The sequence below is a fragment of the Aquarana catesbeiana genome, linkage group LG05 (assembly GCF_042186555.1).
Source record: "Aquarana catesbeiana isolate 2022-GZ linkage group LG05, ASM4218655v1, whole genome shotgun sequence".
In the NCBI taxonomy this organism is placed as follows: Eukaryota; Metazoa; Chordata; class Amphibia; order Anura; family Ranidae; genus Aquarana; species Aquarana catesbeiana.
In genome coordinates, this window is record NC_133328.1 from 609,437,515 (window position 1) to 609,457,882 (window position 20,368).

General features: G+C 42.3%; 1 protein-coding gene across 1 annotated transcript in view; it reads right to left on the bottom strand.

Annotated features, from left to right (window-relative positions):
• Positions 1 to 20,368, bottom strand: part of LOC141146167 (uncharacterized) — a 202,634-nt gene that overhangs the window by 101,566 nt on the left and 80,700 nt on the right. The window contains exons 12-13 of the mRNA XM_073632907.1: positions 17,600 to 17,770; positions 16,166 to 16,236 (exon numbers count right to left, since the gene is read on the bottom strand). Coding sequence (XP_073489008.1) covers positions 16,166 to 16,236; positions 17,600 to 17,770 — 242 coding nt within the window. The remainder of the gene's footprint in view (positions 1 to 16,165; positions 16,237 to 17,599; positions 17,771 to 20,368) is intronic.

Consider the following 20,368-nt stretch of genomic DNA (forward strand, 5'->3'; position numbering starts at 1 on the left):
TGACAGTATATCTATGAGGTGAGACGCATATGCGATGCACACCTCGATCCAGAGAATATCTCCGTATGTGAAGGATGGATGGAACGCAAATGCGTCTCAACAATCAATTTCCCTATAGAGGGGGAAGGTTTTGGGCAAAGTCAATAGGACTTCACAGACTTCATAACCAATATCCACCGTTGGGCTCTAAAATCTACCAAAAGATTATCCTACATACAAAAAATATACTAAATTGAATATTTGTGATTAGAAAAATAAAAAATACACCAAAATTAAAAAATTAAAAAATATGAGGCGTCTCACAGAGCGCAAACAGTGCTCCTATTCTATATTGAGAACATACAGTACATGTCAGTAACATAGAATAATTAACTGTAAAACTATCAACATACTTAGACAAATACAATACTCGAATGGTATTTGACCCCTACGTAGCAAATACCTCGAACATCCAACGAGACTAAATAACTTAAGAAACAACTATCAGGCCAAATAGAAAGCCAGATGGTTAAGAACGATTGATAAAGGCATTAATGTCCCAGTTAATGTTGAGGCCAAATGGTGAATAACTCTTTAATTGATGAATCCAGAAAGTTTCCAGCCTGGACACACCTCTTTTGAGAGACTCACCCCTCCAGTGTGGAATAAATTTGTCTATTACTTGGAAACGAGTACCAATAGGGTTCTGATTGTGGCACCTTAAAAAGTGTTTAGGGACACTATGATTTATCAAGCCCTTTTTAATGTTAGCAATATGTTCATTTCCACGTACTGAAAAGGTGCGTATGGTCCTACCAACATATTGTTTATTGCACGGACATGTGATCAAATAGACCACATAACGTGTCTCACATGTCAAAAAATGTTTAATTTGATATTCCCTTCCAGTGGAAGTTGAAATGAATGTATCACTTTTCTTTCTCCCACAAGCGCTGTGTAGACAAACATTACAGCGTCGGCAGGGGAAAAACCCTTTCATGTTTTGGAAGAAAGGAGGACGTACAGCTGGAGGGTCAACAGTATTGGGAGCAATCTGATTCCTAATTGTTGGGGCTCCCTTAAAAATAACCCCGCTGTATTCAGGGAGTGCAGGGCCCAATATCGGGTCGTTTTTTAAAACCTTCCAATGCTGGGATAAAATCTGCTTGATCTGTTTGTGTTGTATAGAGAATCCTGTTATAAAAGACCACTTATGTTTATTATCTTGTGTGGGTTTGGGTTGCCCTACCAACAAAGACTCCCTATTAATTAAAGAAACTTTTTAAATTTCTTCTTCCACCAACATTGGATCATAACCCTTATCAATAAATCTAGATTTTAAGATCTGTGCCTGATAGTGGTAATCAGAAAGATTACTACAATTGCGCCTGATCCTGGTGAGTTGACTGCGTGGTACCGATTTCAGCCAAGTCGCATGGTGGCAGCTATCGACCGGAATATAACCATTCCGGTCGGTAGGTTTGAAAAACGTCTTGGTTTCTAAATGGTCATGAACGGCCACTATCTCCAAATCGAGGAAGTGAATGGTTGAACTACTAATCTCATACTTTAACTCTATGCCGATATCATTGGCATTCAGTGTAGTCAGAAAAACTTTAAGAGATTCAACACTTCCTCTCCAAAGGAGGAGGATGTCGTCTATGTACCTGGCCCAGAGAACCAACTCTGGGGGATCCAGGGCATAGACGACATCCTCCTCCCACCGGGCCATAAAAATGTTGGCTAAACTCGGGGCGAATTTAGCGCCCATAGCCACTCCCTTCTGTTGGATGTAAAAATCACCATTGTACCAAAAGTAGTTATGTGTGGTAGCGAACCTCAGCAGATCCAAAATAAATCTTTGCTGCGTTCTTGGGATGGATTCTTCCCTAGACAGAAACAGTTCCACTGCTGCTATCCCCAAATTATGGGGTATACAGGTATATAACGACGTCACATCAGCCGTGACCAAAAGTAGGTCACTGCTGTAAGTGACGTCATTCAACCTGGTAATAGCATCCTTAGTATCCCTCAAGTAAGAAGGTACAGCTTGTACAATGGGTTGAAGGAAATAATCAATATATTTCCCTATGCGGGAAGTAACGGAATCAATGCCGCTGATGATGGGGCGGCCAGGGGGGTGAGTAATACTTTTATGTACTTTAGGTAAATAGTAGATGACAGGAATCCTAGGAGCAACTGGAACTAAAAAACTCCTCTCTTTTTTATTTAGAATTCCTAATTGGAAACCTGTGTCAACTAGATCAGTGAGTGATTTCTTATAGGAAGTGGTAGGATTGGTATATAGTCTTGAATAAGTTTCTGTATCACTCAGAATCCTAGTCATTTCGAGGTGGTAGTCACTTTTGTCTAAGATGACTATCCCACCCCCCTTATCGGCGGGTCGGATAATTAAATCCTTGCGCTCGCATAATTGTTTAAGTCCAGTTTTTATATTGGGGTTGCTAAAAGTCTTTTTGACAGGTAACTTATCTAAATCTTTTAGCACTAGGTCACGAAAGACCTTAATAGAGGGAGCCGTGGAACCCGGGGGATTAAAGAGGGAAGGGTTTGAAAGCCCTGTGTGAACAATATGAGAACTCGCCTCAATTTGTGGTCTCATAGGATTAGAGAGTAAATAGCGTTGCACATTGAGTTTACGTACATATTTTTGTATGTCTATAAAGGTGTTAAACTTATTAAGTCTTTTCGGGGGAGCAAACTTCAAGCCTTTGTTAAGGACTGAAAGTTCCGTATCTGAAAGATTGGATTTACTAAGATTGAAAATCCCGCCATCGGTTAAACTCGTTGTTTTTTTTCTGGCGCGCCTCCCCCCTCTAGTCCCGCGTTTCCGTCTATAGCTCGTTTGTGTCTTTCTGGTACGTTGGGAAAATCCCTATTATATGGTCCTGGTTGCTGTTGATTATAATTAAAAGGTGACCTGTTGTGGTACCCAGAATCTATTTCTCTGTAAGAGTGATAAGAATTGTAATTGTCACGTGGTCTCTCATTTTCTAATGGTAGATATCGATTGTACGTAGGGATGGGTGTTCTTGGTGGATAGTAATGTTCATATTGATCCTGATGTCTATCATGTTGATATTCTCTCCTCGGTGTAGATCTATGATGGTCATAATTATAAGAATGACCTCTATGTCCACGTCCCCTACCTCTACCACCTCTACCTTTGCCATGGGAGGGGGGCCCTCCATTCCGGGGCTTCGGGGTGCTTGGAGGAATCAGATGATGATTGTAAGTGATAATCTTTTTATTTTCTGAAGAGTAGGAAGGTCGCTGGGACTGAAGAGTCTGTGGCTCCGAGGTATCCATTTCACAAGCACCCCTCTCAGGAGCAACAGTCTCTTCCTGTTTGTTTTGCCAAGAAAAAACGCTTCCATTTTTATAATCGTTAACATCTCTGGTGTACTTTTTTTGCTTTTTTATCTTTTGGTCTTTCTCCTCCTTTTCCAAATGGTTCCTTAAAGATGTAGAATGGGAGGCATATTCTGGGGTAGACCTATGGGAAGTCAGTTTTTCTCTGATTTCCTTGATCTCCTTATCTATCATAGTCATTCGTGCTCGTTTTTTGTCTAACAGAAATTTTAACAGTGAAATGCCTGCCTCGTTAAAGTATCTAAACCAAGACTCAACGTCTAAATCGCCCTGTTGGGGATATACATTCCACCTAAGTCCCCTTGGAACCATACGCTCCTTGGAGTATTGTTCCAGGAAAACTATATCCCAATCTAGGTGGAGCTCGGATACCATGAGGTTCTTCAATCTCAAAAAAAGGCCCCCTATTTCTGTGTCTGTTTTCAGAAGAGTAAAAACCCCTTCCGTATTCACTGACCGATTAGTACGATAGTCAAATACGTCCATACTTATAATTCTCGGTAATGTAAATGGGAGTCAGCAATAAAAAGTGTCTAAAGTAACAGAATCTCTACTAAACAGATGAAGCAGCATTCCATCTACTGACGTTCGTGTTAGTACAAGCTTATCTTGACTCCGAGGCCGCTGGCCGGTGAGTCCACCACTCTTGGTAAGAGTATTTTATACATATCTGTATTCTCAGTTCCTATACCTATTTCGGTATGTGAGCCATCTGGGCAGTTCAGAGGGAGTTCAAGCAGCCAAGCATCCAGGTGTACCTTTATAGGTCCATCATTGGGACTGATATCAGATTTCTATCTACTCATGAACATTATTTTCATTACTGTCATTATATTGGTTTATTTTTTTTATTATCAATTTTATTTTTCACCTATTAATAGAATATATGTATTTTCATGATGTTTGTTCACATGTCTAGTGACACCAGGGTTTAGTATATTTTGTGTTTTACCCACGAGATTTAAATATTATATATTTTTCTCTTCCCCGTGTTGGGGATCTTCCTTTTTACTTTAGATAGCACATTTATTAATCCCCACTTAGATATCCCCCCTTAAAGATATTGATACTGATTTCTAGTTAGGTACACTGGATTTGTTACAGTACAATATATGGGTTAGACTATAGAGGGGTCTACTTTAAGCACTTATTATCTCCTTTTCCTTTTTTTTTTTTAAAAGAAGATCTGAAAAGATTTTATTTAATTAAATACCTCATAGGGAAGTTTTGACCCTCTGTTTGTCATTTTCAGAGGGGCTGACCCAAATGAGGAACAAGTACATTTTAGCGCCACACTTTGTTTTCATTCATGCTTTTATGATGTAATTAAAAGAAAATAGCTGTCATCTTGTGTAGCAGAAGCGCCGACATGCAAACTGGGTTTGCAGGCTTCACTCACGAATACAATTTTAACTAGAGATGCACTGGTACCGGTATCAGTGCCGATACCAAGCATTTGCGTGAGTATCGACACTCGCCCAAATGCTCCCAATACTGAAACCAATATTTTGCGGTACAAAATAAATAGGCGCAAATCGCATTGTGAAGAATCGCATGCAATTTGAATAGGAATGCGGTGCGATTCCTGTCTGAATCGCATGCAATTTCCCCTACCGTTCTTTGTGTGGGTGTGTAGAAAGGGAAAAGCGCCATCTAGTGGGCAGTTTAACCACTTCAGCTCTGGATGCTTTTTACACGCTTCCCGACCAGACCAATGTTTGCGATACAGCACTGCATTACTTTAACTGACAATTGCGCGGTCGTGCAACACTGTACCCAAATAAATTTCCTTTTTTTCCCCCACAAATAGAGCTTTCTTATGGTGGTATTTTGTCCCCTCTGCAGTTTTTATTTTTTGCCCTATAAACAAAAAAAAGACTAACAATTTTTTAAAAAAAAACAATATTATTTACTTTCTGCTATAAAACATACCCAATAAAAAAATGTAAAAAATCTTATTTCCTTATCAATATATATATATATATATATCTCAATAAGCGTATATTGATTGGTTTCAATGTTATAACATCTACAAACTATGGGATATTTTTATGGAATTTTAAATTTTTTTTTTTTTTACTAGCAATGGCGGCAATTAGCAATTTTTAGCTGGACTGAAACTGAAAATAGGACACCCAACTGACACTTTTGACTTTTTGGGGGACCAGTGACATTATTACAGTGATCAGTGCTAAAAAAATGCACTGTTACTATATTAATGGCAGGGAAGGGGTTAACACCTCGGGCGATCAAAGGGTTTAGTGTGTTCCTAGGAGGTGTTTTCTAACTGGGGAATGTGCTTTGACTAAAGGAAAACAGAGATTCGTGTTTTTGCTTAGCAGAAACACAAGATCTCCATTTTGCCCTCCTATAGAACGGCGATCTGCCTTGTTTACATAGGCAGATCGCCGTTCTGCCTCAGACTGGCCAATCACAGCAGGAGCCGGGCTCCCGTGACACGCCCCGGAGCTGAAGAAAAAAAAAATCACATACAGGTATATACTGCCCTGTCACAGTATATGTACACGGGGCGGTCCTTAACCACTTCAATACTGGGTATTTTTACCCCCTTCCTGCCCAGGCCAATTTTCAGCTTTCAGCGCTGTAACATTTTGAATGACAATTGCACGGTCATGCTACCCATTTGACATTTTTATCATTTTTTCTCCCCACAAATAGAGCTTTCTTTTGGTGGTATGGTGGTATTTGATCACCTCTGAGGTTTTTATTTTTTGTGCTATAAACAAAAAAAGAGCGACAATTTTGAAAAAAAAAAAACATTTTTTACTTTTTGCTATAATAAATATCCCAATTCTTTTTATTAAAAAAAACAAATTTTTTCCATGTTTTAGGCAGATATGTATTCTACATAGTTTTGGTAAAAAAAAAATTGCAATAAGCGTATATTGATTGATTTGTGCAAAAGTTATAGCGTCTACAAAATAGGGGAAAGATTTATGGCATTTTTGGTATTTTTTTTTTTTTTACTAGTGATGGCGGCGATCTGCGATCTTTATCGTGACTGTGACATTGCTGCGGACAGATCGGACACTTTTGACACTATTTTGGGACCATTGACATTCATACAGCGATCAGTGCTATAAAAATGCACTGATTACTGTGTAAATGTCACTGGCAGGGAAGAAGTTAACACTAGGGGGCAATCAAGGGGTTAAATGTGTTACCTAGGGAGTGATTCTAACTGTGGGGGATGGGACTGACTTGGGGATAAGACCAATCAATGTTCCTATACTAGGTACACACAATCTGTCTCTCCGCTCCCCTGACAGGACGTGGATCTGTGTGTTTACACACACAGATCCACGTTCCTGCTCTGTGACGAGCAATTGCGGTACCGGCAGACATCCGCCGGGCACTCGCATTGGCTCCCTAGTGACGCGGCCTATACTGCCGGGAAGCCGAGGACGTCATATGATGCCCGCCCAGGATGGAAGATCCTATCTGCGGACATCATATGACGATTCATGGGTAATGAAGTGCTTAAAGCGGGGTTCCACTCAAATTTTTAACTTAATCTTACCCCCTTCAGTTATTTGCATAGATGTTCAAATGCCGCACAAAATTTTTTTTTATCGCTGTAATTACCTTTATATTGTACTTTATTGTGGCACTTCCTGTCTCTCCTCCCATGGGAGTAGGTGTGTTTATTGCCTTTCCCCGGCGCCGCACTGTCTCCTGGGAACTTATGCCGCGTACACACGGTCGGACTTTACGGCGGACTTTGCCCGGCGGATTTTTCGACGTACTTTCCGACGGACTTTGTGAATGAACGGACTTGCCTACACACAATCCACCAAAGTCCGTCGAATTCGTACGTGATGACGTACGACCGGACTAAAACAAGGAAGTTCATAGCCAGTAGCCAATAGCTGCCCTAGCGTGCCTTTTTGTCCGTCGAACTAGCATACAGACGAGCGGACTTTTCGACCGGACTCGATTTCAACGGATAAATTTTAAACAAGTTTAAAATCTAAGTCCGTCCAACTTTTGAGAAAACAAAGTCCGCTGGAGCCCACACACATCGAATTGTCCGACGAAATCCAGTCCGCCGGGCAAAGTCCGCCGTAAAGTCCGCTCGTGTGTACGCGGCATTAGTGTCAGGCTTCCCAAGATTCAGTGCGGGAACAATGATCATGCGTGTGAACAAGCTGTGAATGAACAGCATTCACCGCATCCAGGAAATCAATGCTTGTGGGCTTCACATGCCCACAAGCAAGATGGAAACAGCCAGCATCACATTTTTTAAGTTATTCTTCAGTACGAAAACAGACAGAGGCAGAAATATTACACCCAAACTGTGAGTATTATTTTGGGGTTAGCAAAGTGTCTCAATGACCTAAAAAAAAAAAAAAAAAAAGATCGGTCGCCGGACTGCTGCTTTAAAGGGGTTGTAAAGGTTAGATTTTTTTTTTTTTTAAATAACAAGCATGTCATACTTACCTCCAGTGTGCAAGGGTTTTGCACAGAGGGGCCACGATCCTCCTCTTCTGGGGTCCCCCAGCTGTGCTCCTGGCTCCACCTCTTCTCGAGTGCCCCCACGGAGACCCACATTCCCTGGGGGCACACGTGTGAGCGCACTCTGCATCCTGCTGCTGCATCTATTGACACAGACAGCAGGACTTGGCCCCGCCCCCGGCTCCCGTGTCACTGGCTTTGATTGACAGCAGCGGGAGCCAATGCTCCTGCTGCTATCAATCCAGCCAATGAGGACCTGAGACAGGGGGGCTGCTGTACTACAAAAGTTTTTTCACCTTAATGGACAGTGGGGTGGCTGTGGACGTGGTATACTTGGATTTTGCAAAAGCGTTCGACACAGTTCCCCATACACGGCTCATGTGTAAGGTAAAGTCTACAGGCTTGGAAATATCAGTCTATGGATAGAAAACTGGCTAAAAGACAGAATTCAGAGAGTAGTGGTTAATGATTCTTACTCTGAATGGTCTAAGGTTATCAGTGGTGTACCCCAAGATTCAGTGTTGGGACCCTTACTTTTTAATATCTTTATAAATGATATTGGGTCTGGGATCGAAAGTAACATTTCTGTCTTTGCAGATGACACCAAGCTGTGCAGTGGAATAACGTCCTTACAGGATGTCTCCAATTTACAAGCCGACCTCAATGCTCTGTCTAATTGGGCGACTATGTGGCAGATGAAGTTTAATGTTGATAAATGTAAAGTTATGCACTTGGGGGCTAAGAATATGCATGCATTATACATACTAGGGGCAGTACAACTGGGGGAATCCATGGTGGAGAAGGATCTGGGGGTTTTGGTTCATCATAAGCTCAATAATAGCATGCAATGCCAAGCTGTGGTTTCCAAAGTGAGCAAAGTCCTTTCATGTATTAAGAGAGGTATGGACTCTAGAGAGAGAGATATAATTTTTCCCCTGTTCAAATCATTAGTAAGACCTCAGAAGGGCAACCAAACTGATAAGAGGCATGGAGGAGCTCAGCTATGAGGAAAGATTAGAGGAACTGAATTTATTCATTCTTGAGAAGAGGAGAATAAGGGGGGATATGATCAACATATTCAAATATATAAGAGGTCCATATAGTGAACTTGGTGTTGAGTTATTCTCTTTACGGTCAACCCAGAGGACACGGGGGCACTCTTTACGTCTAGAGGAAAAGAGATTTCATCTCCAAATACGCAAAGGTTTCTTCACAGTAATGCCTCGTACACGCGGTCAGATTTTCCGATGGAAAATGTCCGATCGGAGCGTGTTGTCGGAAATTCCGACTGTGTGTGTGGGCCCCATCACACATTTTCCATCGGATTTTCCGACACACAAAGTTTGAGAGCAGGATATAAAATTTTCCGACAACAAAATCCGTTGTCGGAAATTCCAATCGTGTGTACACAAATCCGACGGACAAAGTGCCACGCATGCTCAGAATAAATAAAGAGATGAAAGCTATTGGCTACTGCCCCGTTCATAGTCCCGAATGATCGGATTTTCCGACAACTTTGTGTGACCGTGTGTATGCAAGACAAGTTTGAGCCAACATCCGTCGGAAAAAATCCTAGGATTTTGTTGTCGGAATGTCCGAACAAAGTCCGACCGTGTGTACGGGGCATAAGAGCTGTGAAAATGTGGAATAGAATCCCTCCAGAGGTGGTTCTGACCAGCTCAGTAGATTGCTTTAAGAAAGGCCTGGATACTTTCCTAAATGTACATAATATAACTGGGTACTAACATTTATAGGTAAAGTTGATACAGGGAAAATCCGATTGCCTCTTGGGGGATCAGGAAGGAATTTTTTCCCCTGCTGTAGCAAATTGGAGCATGCTCTGCTGGGGTTTTTTGCCTTCCTCTGTATCAACTGAGCGTATAAAATTGGGTATATTGTATTGTACAATATTTTTTATTTTATTTATTTATTGTTTTTAAGGTTGAACTGGATGGACTTGTGTCTTTTTTCAACCTGACTAACTATGTAACTATGTAACTATATATAACAAAATTCCTTCTATCTTATATTTATTAGATTAAAAGGAAGCACATAGGAAAAGTTTATTGTTAGGGTTTATATAAAAATGTTGTCCCTATATACCTCTTTATTAACCCTTAGTTAACCTTAAATGATCTTACCATTCTTCTCTTAGCTATTTTTTTAAATTTTTTTTCATTTTAATTATTCTTATATTACATTTCTTCGTTCCTTCATTTTGACACATTTCCTATGTATTGGTAGTGTCACATTAAAAATAATTACAAATAAATAAATAAAAAATGTGAAATTCTTTATTTCATTTATATATAAGAATAAAGTGTGACCCCTTTCCCTACCCTGTGACAGCGTGCAAGGGTTCTTCTTGGAATTTGGCTGCCTCACAATAATTTCAAGCTGTGGGAGGCTGTGACAGCTTGGCTTGACAAAGTTGGACTGAGAAATCAAAGGCTGAACAGTGACTACAGCCAATCAGCTGCAGTCACTGTTTTATTCTGTTTTTATTCTGATAGCTGCGTGTGCCGGCAATCAGAATACAATAGCCAGCAGCAGGAAAATGTATTAATTCTTTGAAGTCTATGGAAGTTCGGGGAAGTCCATGGATTTCACTTGTTCGGCCCAGCGGGGCATACATATATGGCCAGCTTTATGCCCCCTCACATGTGTGCAACATGGTGTGGCAGGCAGTGAATGCAGACAACTAAGTTATATTGTAGAAAAGGTTCAAACACAGCTTATTAAAGCACGGTTGGTAGGCACACCCATCCAGAGCCACCAGTGACAGCGATCCAAAGACTTGAGGATGCTGGCAGTGTCTGCAACGAGGAGTGAAATGCAGCCTGGCCGCTCCACACCCAAAGGGGAGGATTCCTGAAGTGAGGTAAACATAGTCCTTGCACTGTCCCTACTTCTCTGGAACCTTTCCCTATCTCTAAGCACTGTCCCTGTCAGATGGGAATTCTGTACCTACGCTAGCCACTTGCCAAACCTGGCAGCCAGAGTCTTAAATAGACTCTGTTTGACCTAAGAGGCTGCTGGGGTCACATGGGGCATCAGTGTCCAATCAGACAGCTATCTCCTTGTGACTGTAGGAAGTCATAGATGAACCGAGTTCCTCACAACTTCCTTTCCCCTCCTGCATTGCCACTTCTGTTGAGCATCATCTGCAGTGGAGACTATACACTGCACCGGCCTACACACACCTACACTATATTATATAAGTATAGGGACTCCTGCCTTTACACGCACATGAACTTTAATGGCATCCCAGTCTTAGTCCGTAGGGTTCAATATTGAATTGGCCCACCCTTTGCAGCTATAACAGCTTCAACTCTTCTGGGAAGGCTGTCCACAAGGTTTAGGATTGTGTCTAGGGGAATGTTTGACCATTTTTCCAGAAGCGCATTTGTGAGGTCAGGCACTGATGTTGGACGTGAAGGCCTGGCTCCCAGTCTCCGCTCTAATTCATCCCAAAGGTGTTCTATCGGGTTAAGGTCAGGACTCTATGCAGGCCAGTCAAGTTCCTCCACCCCAAACTCGCTCATCCATGTCTTTATGGACCTTGGTGAGATTGAATTGTTATTGCTTCACTGTCTAAACAAATTTTCTTGGTGGAGGGGGGATTATGGTGCGGGGTTGTTTTTCAGGGGTTGGGCTTGGCCCCTTAGTTCCAGTGAAGGGAACTCTGAGGCTCGGTTCACACTAGGGGCGGCACGACTTGCAGGGCGCCTCACCAAGGCGACCTGCACACGACTGCCACGGCGACTTGCAAAACGACTTCTGTATAGAAGTCTATGCAAGTCGCCTCAAGTCGCCCCAAAAGAAGTACAGGAACCTTTTTCTAAGTCGGAGCGACTTGCGTCGCTCCGATTAGAACGGTTCCATTGTACAGAACAGGACGCTACTTGTCAGGCGACTAGGTCGCCTGACAAGTCGTCCTAGTGTGAACCGAGCCTTAAGGCGTCAGCATACCAAGACATGTTGGACCATTTCATACTCCCAACTTTGTGGGAACAGTTTGGGGATGGCCCCTTCCTGTTCCAACACAACTGCGCACCAGTGCACAAAGCAAGGTCCATAAAGACATGGATGAGCGAGTCTGAGGTGGTATTCTAAAAGCAGGATTTGCTGTCGATTATATTAACAGTTAAGATAGCATAAAGTAGGTTTTTTTTGTTTTTTTTTTGCACAAAGACTGTTAAACTTAGTTCCCTTCATCCTATAAAAAAATGACTGACTATGGAAAACAAAGCACAGCTCCAAATCATTCTTACCCAACCAAGAGTGATCGATATTTAACATCTGTGGAATCCACACTATGCTTTAATAGCCCCAGGAGCCATGAGAAGTACTGTTGACTCACTTATTTCATTAAAGAACTGGGGGCTGAACTACATTCTCAATCAATAGTCTTAAAGCATACAGTACAAACGGAGAATAATCTCAGGAGTCACAAATCAAAAAAAAATACAGAGGCTGGGTGGTTGGGTCACAGTGATGGAATAAGAAGAGACAGACTAAAGGAAGAGTAATGAACGGCCTAATAGGCAAATTGATAAACTGTGTCAGTGTGATTCAGACTGGCACACAAAGTCAAATGAGGAGACAATGAAGGGAAATAAGACTTCAGGAGGAAGCTTTCCCATATAATGGACAAATGGCAGAATTATGTACGAGACATTTGCACTCAGCCTGTGTTTGGTAATGAAACACTACAGTCAAAACTAAACATTTTTTTTTTTCATTATTTACTGATACATATAAAAGGAACAAGCAGTGTTAGTAGAGATCACAAGGCCACATATGAAAGCATAGATATGGCTTCTTTCTGCAGTACTTATCACCTTACACTGGATGCCAGCAGCCTATATTGCACCATTAATAATTTTAGCCTTTATCACCATTGATGGCAAGCAGCCTATATTGCATCAATTATAGCCTTTATCACTATTGATGTCTATATTGCACGCTCAGTACTAGCTATTTTACTATTTTACACTGAAAGTTAGTGATAAAAGCCCTCTTTTGCATTGGCAGCCAGAAGCAAACATCCCCTTTAAAATGGCAGTCATCAAAACCAATGGCCACTACTCTATACTCATACTGTTATGCCGCGTACACACGGTCGGACTTTCGGACGGGAAATGTTCGATGTGAGCTTGTTGTCGGAAAGTCCGACCGTGTGTATGCTCCATCAAACATTTGCTGTCGGGATTTCCGCACACCAATGTTTGAGAGCAAGTTCTCAAATTTTCCGCCAATCTCACGGAAATTCGGAAAGTCCAATCGTGTGTACACAAGTCTGTCGCAAAAAAGTTCACACATGCTTGGAATCAAGCAGAAGAAGCCGCACTGGCTATTGAACTTCCTTTTTCTCGGCTCGTCGTACGTCTTGTACGTCACCGCGCTCTCACGTTCGGAATACAAGGGGAGGAGACCGATCAGTGTTCCGCTGTACTGGGAACACAGATCGGTCTCCTCTCAACTGACAGGACGTGGATCTGTGTGTTTACACACACAGATCCACGGTCCGGCCCGGTTAACGGGCAATCGCGGGTTCCCGGCAGACATCGCGGCCGCCGGGCACACGCACCGGGTCCCGAGCGACGCGGCGGGTGCGCACGCCCCCTAGGCGGCCGGGAAGCCCAGGCCGTCATATGACGTCCACCCAGGATGGGAGATCCCATCTGTGGACGTCATTTGTCTATGGCCAGGTAGGGAAGTGGTTAAGATGTGACGCCCATAAACAAAATCTTGGAAAACCAAGTGAAATTCTCTGTAGAGAGGGCTATCCTGTTGTACATCAAAATATTTCCTCACAGTCTCTTCAAGGGGAGTCTGTCTCTCACAAACTATCTCAGCCTTTCTTAATCTTTTTTGTTACAGAGGAACCCCTGCTAAAAATGGTTGTATCCACAGTTCATGGTACATTCGCGTGATCAGTAATGCTTTGAATAAAAGAATAAAGAATGTGGTGTTTCTGGGGTATTTGACACACATGACAGAAAAAAAAAATCACCAGCAGTATACTACAAATTATTTTCAATAACAATCTCGAAATGTAATAAATTGTGGTGTACCCCAACATTAGTAGTTAGTGTAAAAAAGCACCCTTGCAGTGGTCGTCAGTTTAAAATTACTCCCTTGTATTGCTGGTCATTGTAGGTGGTAGATCAATTCACCAATGTCCTCTGCTCAAGAAACCCCAAGCAACCTCAGGAGGAACTATTGTTTTCCAGGGAACCCTGGTTAAAAAAGGCTGATTTATCTGATCAGATCTCCAGCATATATGGAAATTTAAGACCATACTTGAATCATATTTATAGATCTAAATAGCCATGAGAATTTAGTGAGTCGCTGCCTCTGCCCCTCTCCCGTGGTAAGATATGGATCGTGTACCCTTCTAACTTCCAGCTGCCCTGCACTTCACTGAGCAGGAGCTCTCCACAGAACCAGACCCCTTACCCAGCCTGTAGGCAGATAGTGGTTAACGCTGCCCCAGTTGGGAAGTGTATGGTTATTTATATTCCCAGGTTCTCTTTTTGGCATGCTTTGTTGGGTCCAACCCACTAATTCCTTGTAAAAAAAAAAGGAAAAAGGGGTTTGTACCATAAGAAAGCCAGGAACTGGGACTCAGAGCGACAGAGATGTACTGTTCATCGGTGTTACTGGAGTCTGGATCGCCAGCATCAGACTGGAATCGGTGTTCCCACTTTTGGAGGACTTGCAATTCTCCTCCTATGGACTCTACCAAGTATGGACTCTCATTCTATGCAGGTATGCTGGGGCAGCCACAAGCTTGAAGTTAGGATCAAAGGATGTTAGGGAAAAGACTGCACTTTACGATGGACTTTGCCTTTGCCTGGTCTGAAGTTACAAAAGGGGTGTAATGCAAGTAACTGACACATATAGGGGGAGATTTACTAAAAGTGGTGCACACAGAATCTGGTGCAGCTGTGCATATTAACCAATTAGCTTCCAACGTCAGCTTGTTTAATTAAGCTTTGGCAATAAAACCTGAAAGCTGATTGGTTACTATGCAGAACTGCACCAGATTCTGTGTGCACCAGTTTTAGTAAATGTCCTTCATAGTCTACAGCTGGGGTTACTAAGCACATTGGGGTATGAAGATAATAGTATTAGAGTTAATACAGTGTGATGATACAGTGGTTACCAAGGATAACGAAGGTCTCTTTAGCAGCCTATCATAAGCTTGATGCCAGGTGTGATAGCTTCTAGCAGGAGGAGTTGTTGTTGGCACTCTTTCCATGAGCAGGTCTGTCTCCCATAGCAACAGGAGAAGATCTGCACTGATGGGGCTCCCATACCCTGTACACAGGTACCAAAGAGGAAGAGTTAAGTGAAGTGCACGCATGGACTCAGCGCTAGGTGCATGTCGGGGCTCCATATCATTACTGGGAGTGAGGTAGTGGTGATACACTGGACAGGTGGCGAGGGCAAGAGTTTATTAAAGATCAGTCGACTATTCCAGTAAAGGTGCCCCTGTTTAAGGCTAGTGCCTAGCGTAGCCCAGAAGAACCCAGCCCGGGGCAGGCCTCTCATGTGATCCTTGCTTGGCACCCAAGAAGAAGGGAACTATGAAGGACGTGATGACCACCCCTTACTCTGCCCTAAAAATGTACTCAGCGGGCTAGTGGAGCTGAACAGCTCTCTTACTGGGGGAGCTGGAGAACACTCCATTGGAGTAGCAGACATAGCCAATAGCTCATCTGAGGTTCCCACAGTAGCTCTATTGGGTTACAAAAAAAGTCAACCTTACTGTAATCTTTTACCTTTTTCCAATGTTTTGGGGAAATTAAATCTCAATTACACTCATCTCCACATTGGTACATAGACAGCAAAATAAATAAGGGTTTTACCAATTCCCAAAAATAAAAATAAAAGAAAAAGTTTTTCCTTTAGATACACATTAAATTAGCTGAACTCAACAGTGCAAGTTGCTTTTCCTTCAATGCATTATATCTGCAATGATTCTCATGTGCCTTACACATCTATTTAGTATATTGTCTCTCTCCTATGCAGCTGTCATTTTTAAAGCAATGCAATAGTATGAAGCCAGATCTAGATTGGGACTGAGTAAATTTACACTATCCCTCCAAGCTATGAGTCCAGTGTAACACTGTCTCCCCTTTGTGGCCATCACCAAATATAGGACAAATAGACCACTTCCATTAAGGCTTCCGCGCTGCACATTAGTGCTTACGGAAAAAGTCGCGTTACTCCCTGCAGCGATGAACACACTTGTCCGCTCCAATAATATCAGGCTGCAAAATATCAGAGATTTGGAGTCACCTACCAGAAATCTTTAAAATACGATGGATGAATTTTCTCTAGATCCTCCACGCTTTTCTGCAAGTATTCTTTTTCCTGACAGACGACAGTAAATAACAGTTTTACAAAGATGACAACAAACAACACAAAATTACTATTATTTAAAGTCAGTACATCACAGATGAAAGGAAATAAAGATGATACTCTTCACAGTCTTAACAAGCAGGAAATATTCTTTAAAGTGTATGTCTAGCCAAAAACTTTTTTTTTTTTTCTATTTTTGGATGGAGTGGTGAAGGATTAGAACTTTTTTTTTTTTTATTGCTACCTGGGGCATTCTTAGAGGCTTACAGCAGTTTCCCCAGCCATCAGGAACACAGAAACAAAAATATGACAGGGCTTCTAGCCTTCACACTCTACATAAGATTTTTTTCCATTGTTGCTGTTGGGGAGTTCTCCTCACTTCATCTCACTTACTACATCTCACTAAAGCCGGCCATAGATGGTTCTTGGCCGGTTCCTGCTGAGCCGGCCGAGATTCAAACTATGTATGGGCATGCTGAATGTACCCAAGTTGATTGAACAATCAACTTAGGTACAGCTAGCCTGCTGGATTTTACATGCGATTATTGCTGGCGGTTGTTAAAGGCACTAGTAATAATCACTGTGTTCTCCTGACGGGGACGGCTTCCCATGCTCCCCGCCGGGAGAATACAATGGCTCAGCGGGAGGGATTCCCATGTCAACACTGTTTGTGTTGATGGGGGAATCACAAATTTCTTTCCTGCAACCTGCGGTCTATGGCCGGCCTAAGATCAATGACACTTACAACCCTGGCGCTGTCCTAATTCTCTAGGGAGCTTCTGAAATGTTGGGCTCTCAGTGGTGACTTGTCTTTAACTGGGCCTAAAACTCACTAACACACCAATAACAATGCAAAGGAGTTTTATTCAAGTCATGCAGATGAAAATTTGTTTAGACAGTGAAGCAATAACAATTCAATCTCACCAAGGCCCAAAAAGACATGGATGAGAGAGTTTGGGAAGGAGGAACTAGACTGGCCTGACCTCAACCGGATTGAACACCTTTGGGATGAATTAGAGCGGAGTCTGCAAGCCAGGCCTTCCCGTTCAACATCAGTGCTTGACCTAACAAATGCCTTTCTGGAAGAATGGTCAAACATTCCCATAGACACACTCCTAAACCTTGTGGACAGCCTTCCTAGAAGAGTTAAAGCTGTTATAGCGGCAAAGGTTGGGCCAACTCAGTATTGAACCCTACGAACTAAGACTGGGATGCCATTGAAGTTCATGTGCGTGTAAAGGCAGGCGTCCCGATACTTTTAGCAAGATAGTGTGTGTATTTTATTTGTGTATTTAGATGTTTGACGGGAATTTAGCTTTATTTAAATATATTAATATTGGAGGACATAATGTAGAAATGAAACATAGCACTGTACCTCTGGCCACATTGGATGGCAGTATTTAAGGTCTTTCTCTAGTTCCTTTTTCCTCCATTCTTTCCAGAACTTCAGTTTTTTCCTGGATTGATAGATTTCCTTAAATTCTTCCACCATCTGATAAATCGTCAAGCCCAGAGTAATAACGATGAGGACGATTCTCCAAATGTCCTAGGAAAAAAAAGCAGAAATTTTGTGATTTCCTCAATTTTGGGTTCATTGGACATTTATGATAATTAGGATTTATGATAATTAGGTGGCTTAATTCATAAATGACTCTCTTTTCTGCTCTTCAGAATAAAACCTGCCCTTGTTCACTTAAATTAATAGTCTGGTGTAAGCTTAAACCTGCTCCCACTCCCATTCTAAGCCCTGTGGTAACTCCCCTGTAAAGGAAAGACATTTATACTTAATCTAAGGGCATCCAGTCATGAGATCTCTCCAGCGGCTGGCTTCAGGGGAGAGGAGAGAGCAGTGACAACGGCTGTAGTGCCTGGGCGGTAATGTCACCCATAGGCTTACTCTAGGCTATTCATTGTCCCTCCTCTTCCCTGAAGCGGGCGCTGGGATCATGTGACTAGACTGGAGCGTCCTCAGAATAGGTAAGTATACACGTCTTTCCTTTACAGGCTGGTTGGTATAGGGCAGTGATGGCGAACCTTGGCACCCAGATGTTTTGGAACTACATTTCCCATGATGCTCAGCTACACTGCAGAGTGCATGAGCATCATGGGAAATGTAGTTCCAAAACATCTGGGGTGCCAAGGTTCGCCATCACTGGTATAAGGCTTAGACTAGGGATGGGAGCAGGTTTAAGCTTAGATAGGTTGAAGTTTGCTCTTGCTTGTATTTTTTCTTTGGATAATTAAATTATATATATATTTGACTAAGCTTAGATAGGTTTAGGTTTGCTCTTACTTGTATTTTTCCGTTGGATAATTAATAAAATATATATTATTATATATATTATATTATATTATATACTTGTCTAAGTATAGATAGGTTTAGATTGGACTTCTACTTTAATTTCACATTTGTTCAGAACAGCCTTTCCTCACCAGGGTTCCATGGAACTCTAGGGTTCCTCCAGAGGTCACTAGGGGTTCCTTGAGCAAAAAGAACAATTTCCGCCTCTCAGATAGGTTCCCGCTGACAATAATTATTTTTTTAGCTATCTGTAAGGGGGATGCTGGCTCTGAGAAGACACAGATCAGCCTCAACTGTAGCCTCTTACCTGTTGATTGCTACAAAGTTACAATTTTGGAGTCTGACCATTGGGGAAAAGAAGAACTGAGGAAATATTTTCTCCTGCCTGCAGCAGACAGATGACATAATTTTACCCTAGACAAAAATCACTGGACTGGAGCTCCAGAATGGCTTTTTAATATTAACCCTTTTATGAGTAAGCCTATTTTTGAAATTTGGTGTTTACAAGTTAAAATCCGTATTTTTTGCTAGAAAATTACTTAGAACCCCCAAACATTATGTATATTTTTTTTAGCAGAGAATCTAGAGAATAAAATGGAGATTGTTGCAATATTTTATATCACACGGTATTTGTGCAGCTGTGCTTTAAACGCAAATTTTTGGAAAAGGGACACTGTTATGAGTTTTAAAAAATCCAAACAGTAAAGTTACCCCAATTTTTTGTATAATGTGAAAGATGATGTTATGCCGAGTAAATAGATACCAAACATGTCATGCTTTATAATTGCACGCACTCGTGGAATGGCGACAAACTACGGTACCTAAGAATTTCCATAGGCGACGCTTTAAATTTTTTTTACGGTTACCAGGTTAGAGTTACAGAGGAGGTCTAGTGCTAGAATTATTGCTCTCACTCTGACGATCGCGGCGATACCTCACATGTGTGATTTGAACACCGTTTACATATGCGTGCATGACTTACGTATGCGTTTTCTTTGCTGCGCGAGCTCGCGGGGACGGGGGCGCTTTAAATTTTTTTTTTCTTATTTTATTTATTTTTAAATTCATAAATTGTGTTTAAAAAAAAAAATGTTTTGATGACTTTTATTGCTTTCACAAGGGATGTAAACATCCCTTGTGACAGTAAGAGATGGTGACAGGTACTCTTTATGGAGAGATCGGGGGTATAAAAGACCCCCCATCCCTCCTTTACACTTCAAAGCATTCAGATCGCCGAAAACGTTGATTCTGTATACTGTGTACTTTTTTAAAACCGGTGCCATTGGCAGCCGAGTAAACGGGAAGTGACGTCATGACGTCGCTTCCGCGTTTACAATTTGAAGGCTGGAACGAAGCCACCCACAGCTTCGTTCCAGCCCGCCCCCAGCCGCCGGAGGCATCGGATTGGTCACCGGGCCTCCCGATGGCACGGGAGGCCCGGTAAGAGCGGCGGGAGGGGGGGACGTCCCCTCCCGCTGCTCCGGTATAACAGCCGAGCAGCTTTTAGCCGCATCGGTTGTTATACACGGATAGCCAATCGCCGGCTCTAAACAACGGTACCGGGATGATGCCTGCAGCTGCAGGCATCATCCCGGTATAACCCCTGAAAGCCGAGTACGCACATCTGCGTACGGTCGGCGGGAAGGGGTTAAAAGGTGGAAATTTTGTGAAAAATGATACTGTTATGCCGCGTACACACGACCAGTTTTGCCGTTCGGAATAACTGAAGGTTTCTCCGACGGAACTCTTACGGAATTCCATTCAAGTGGTCTTGCCTACACACGGTCAACCCAAAGTCCAACCAAAGTCCGACCGTCCAGAACACGGTGACGTACAACACTT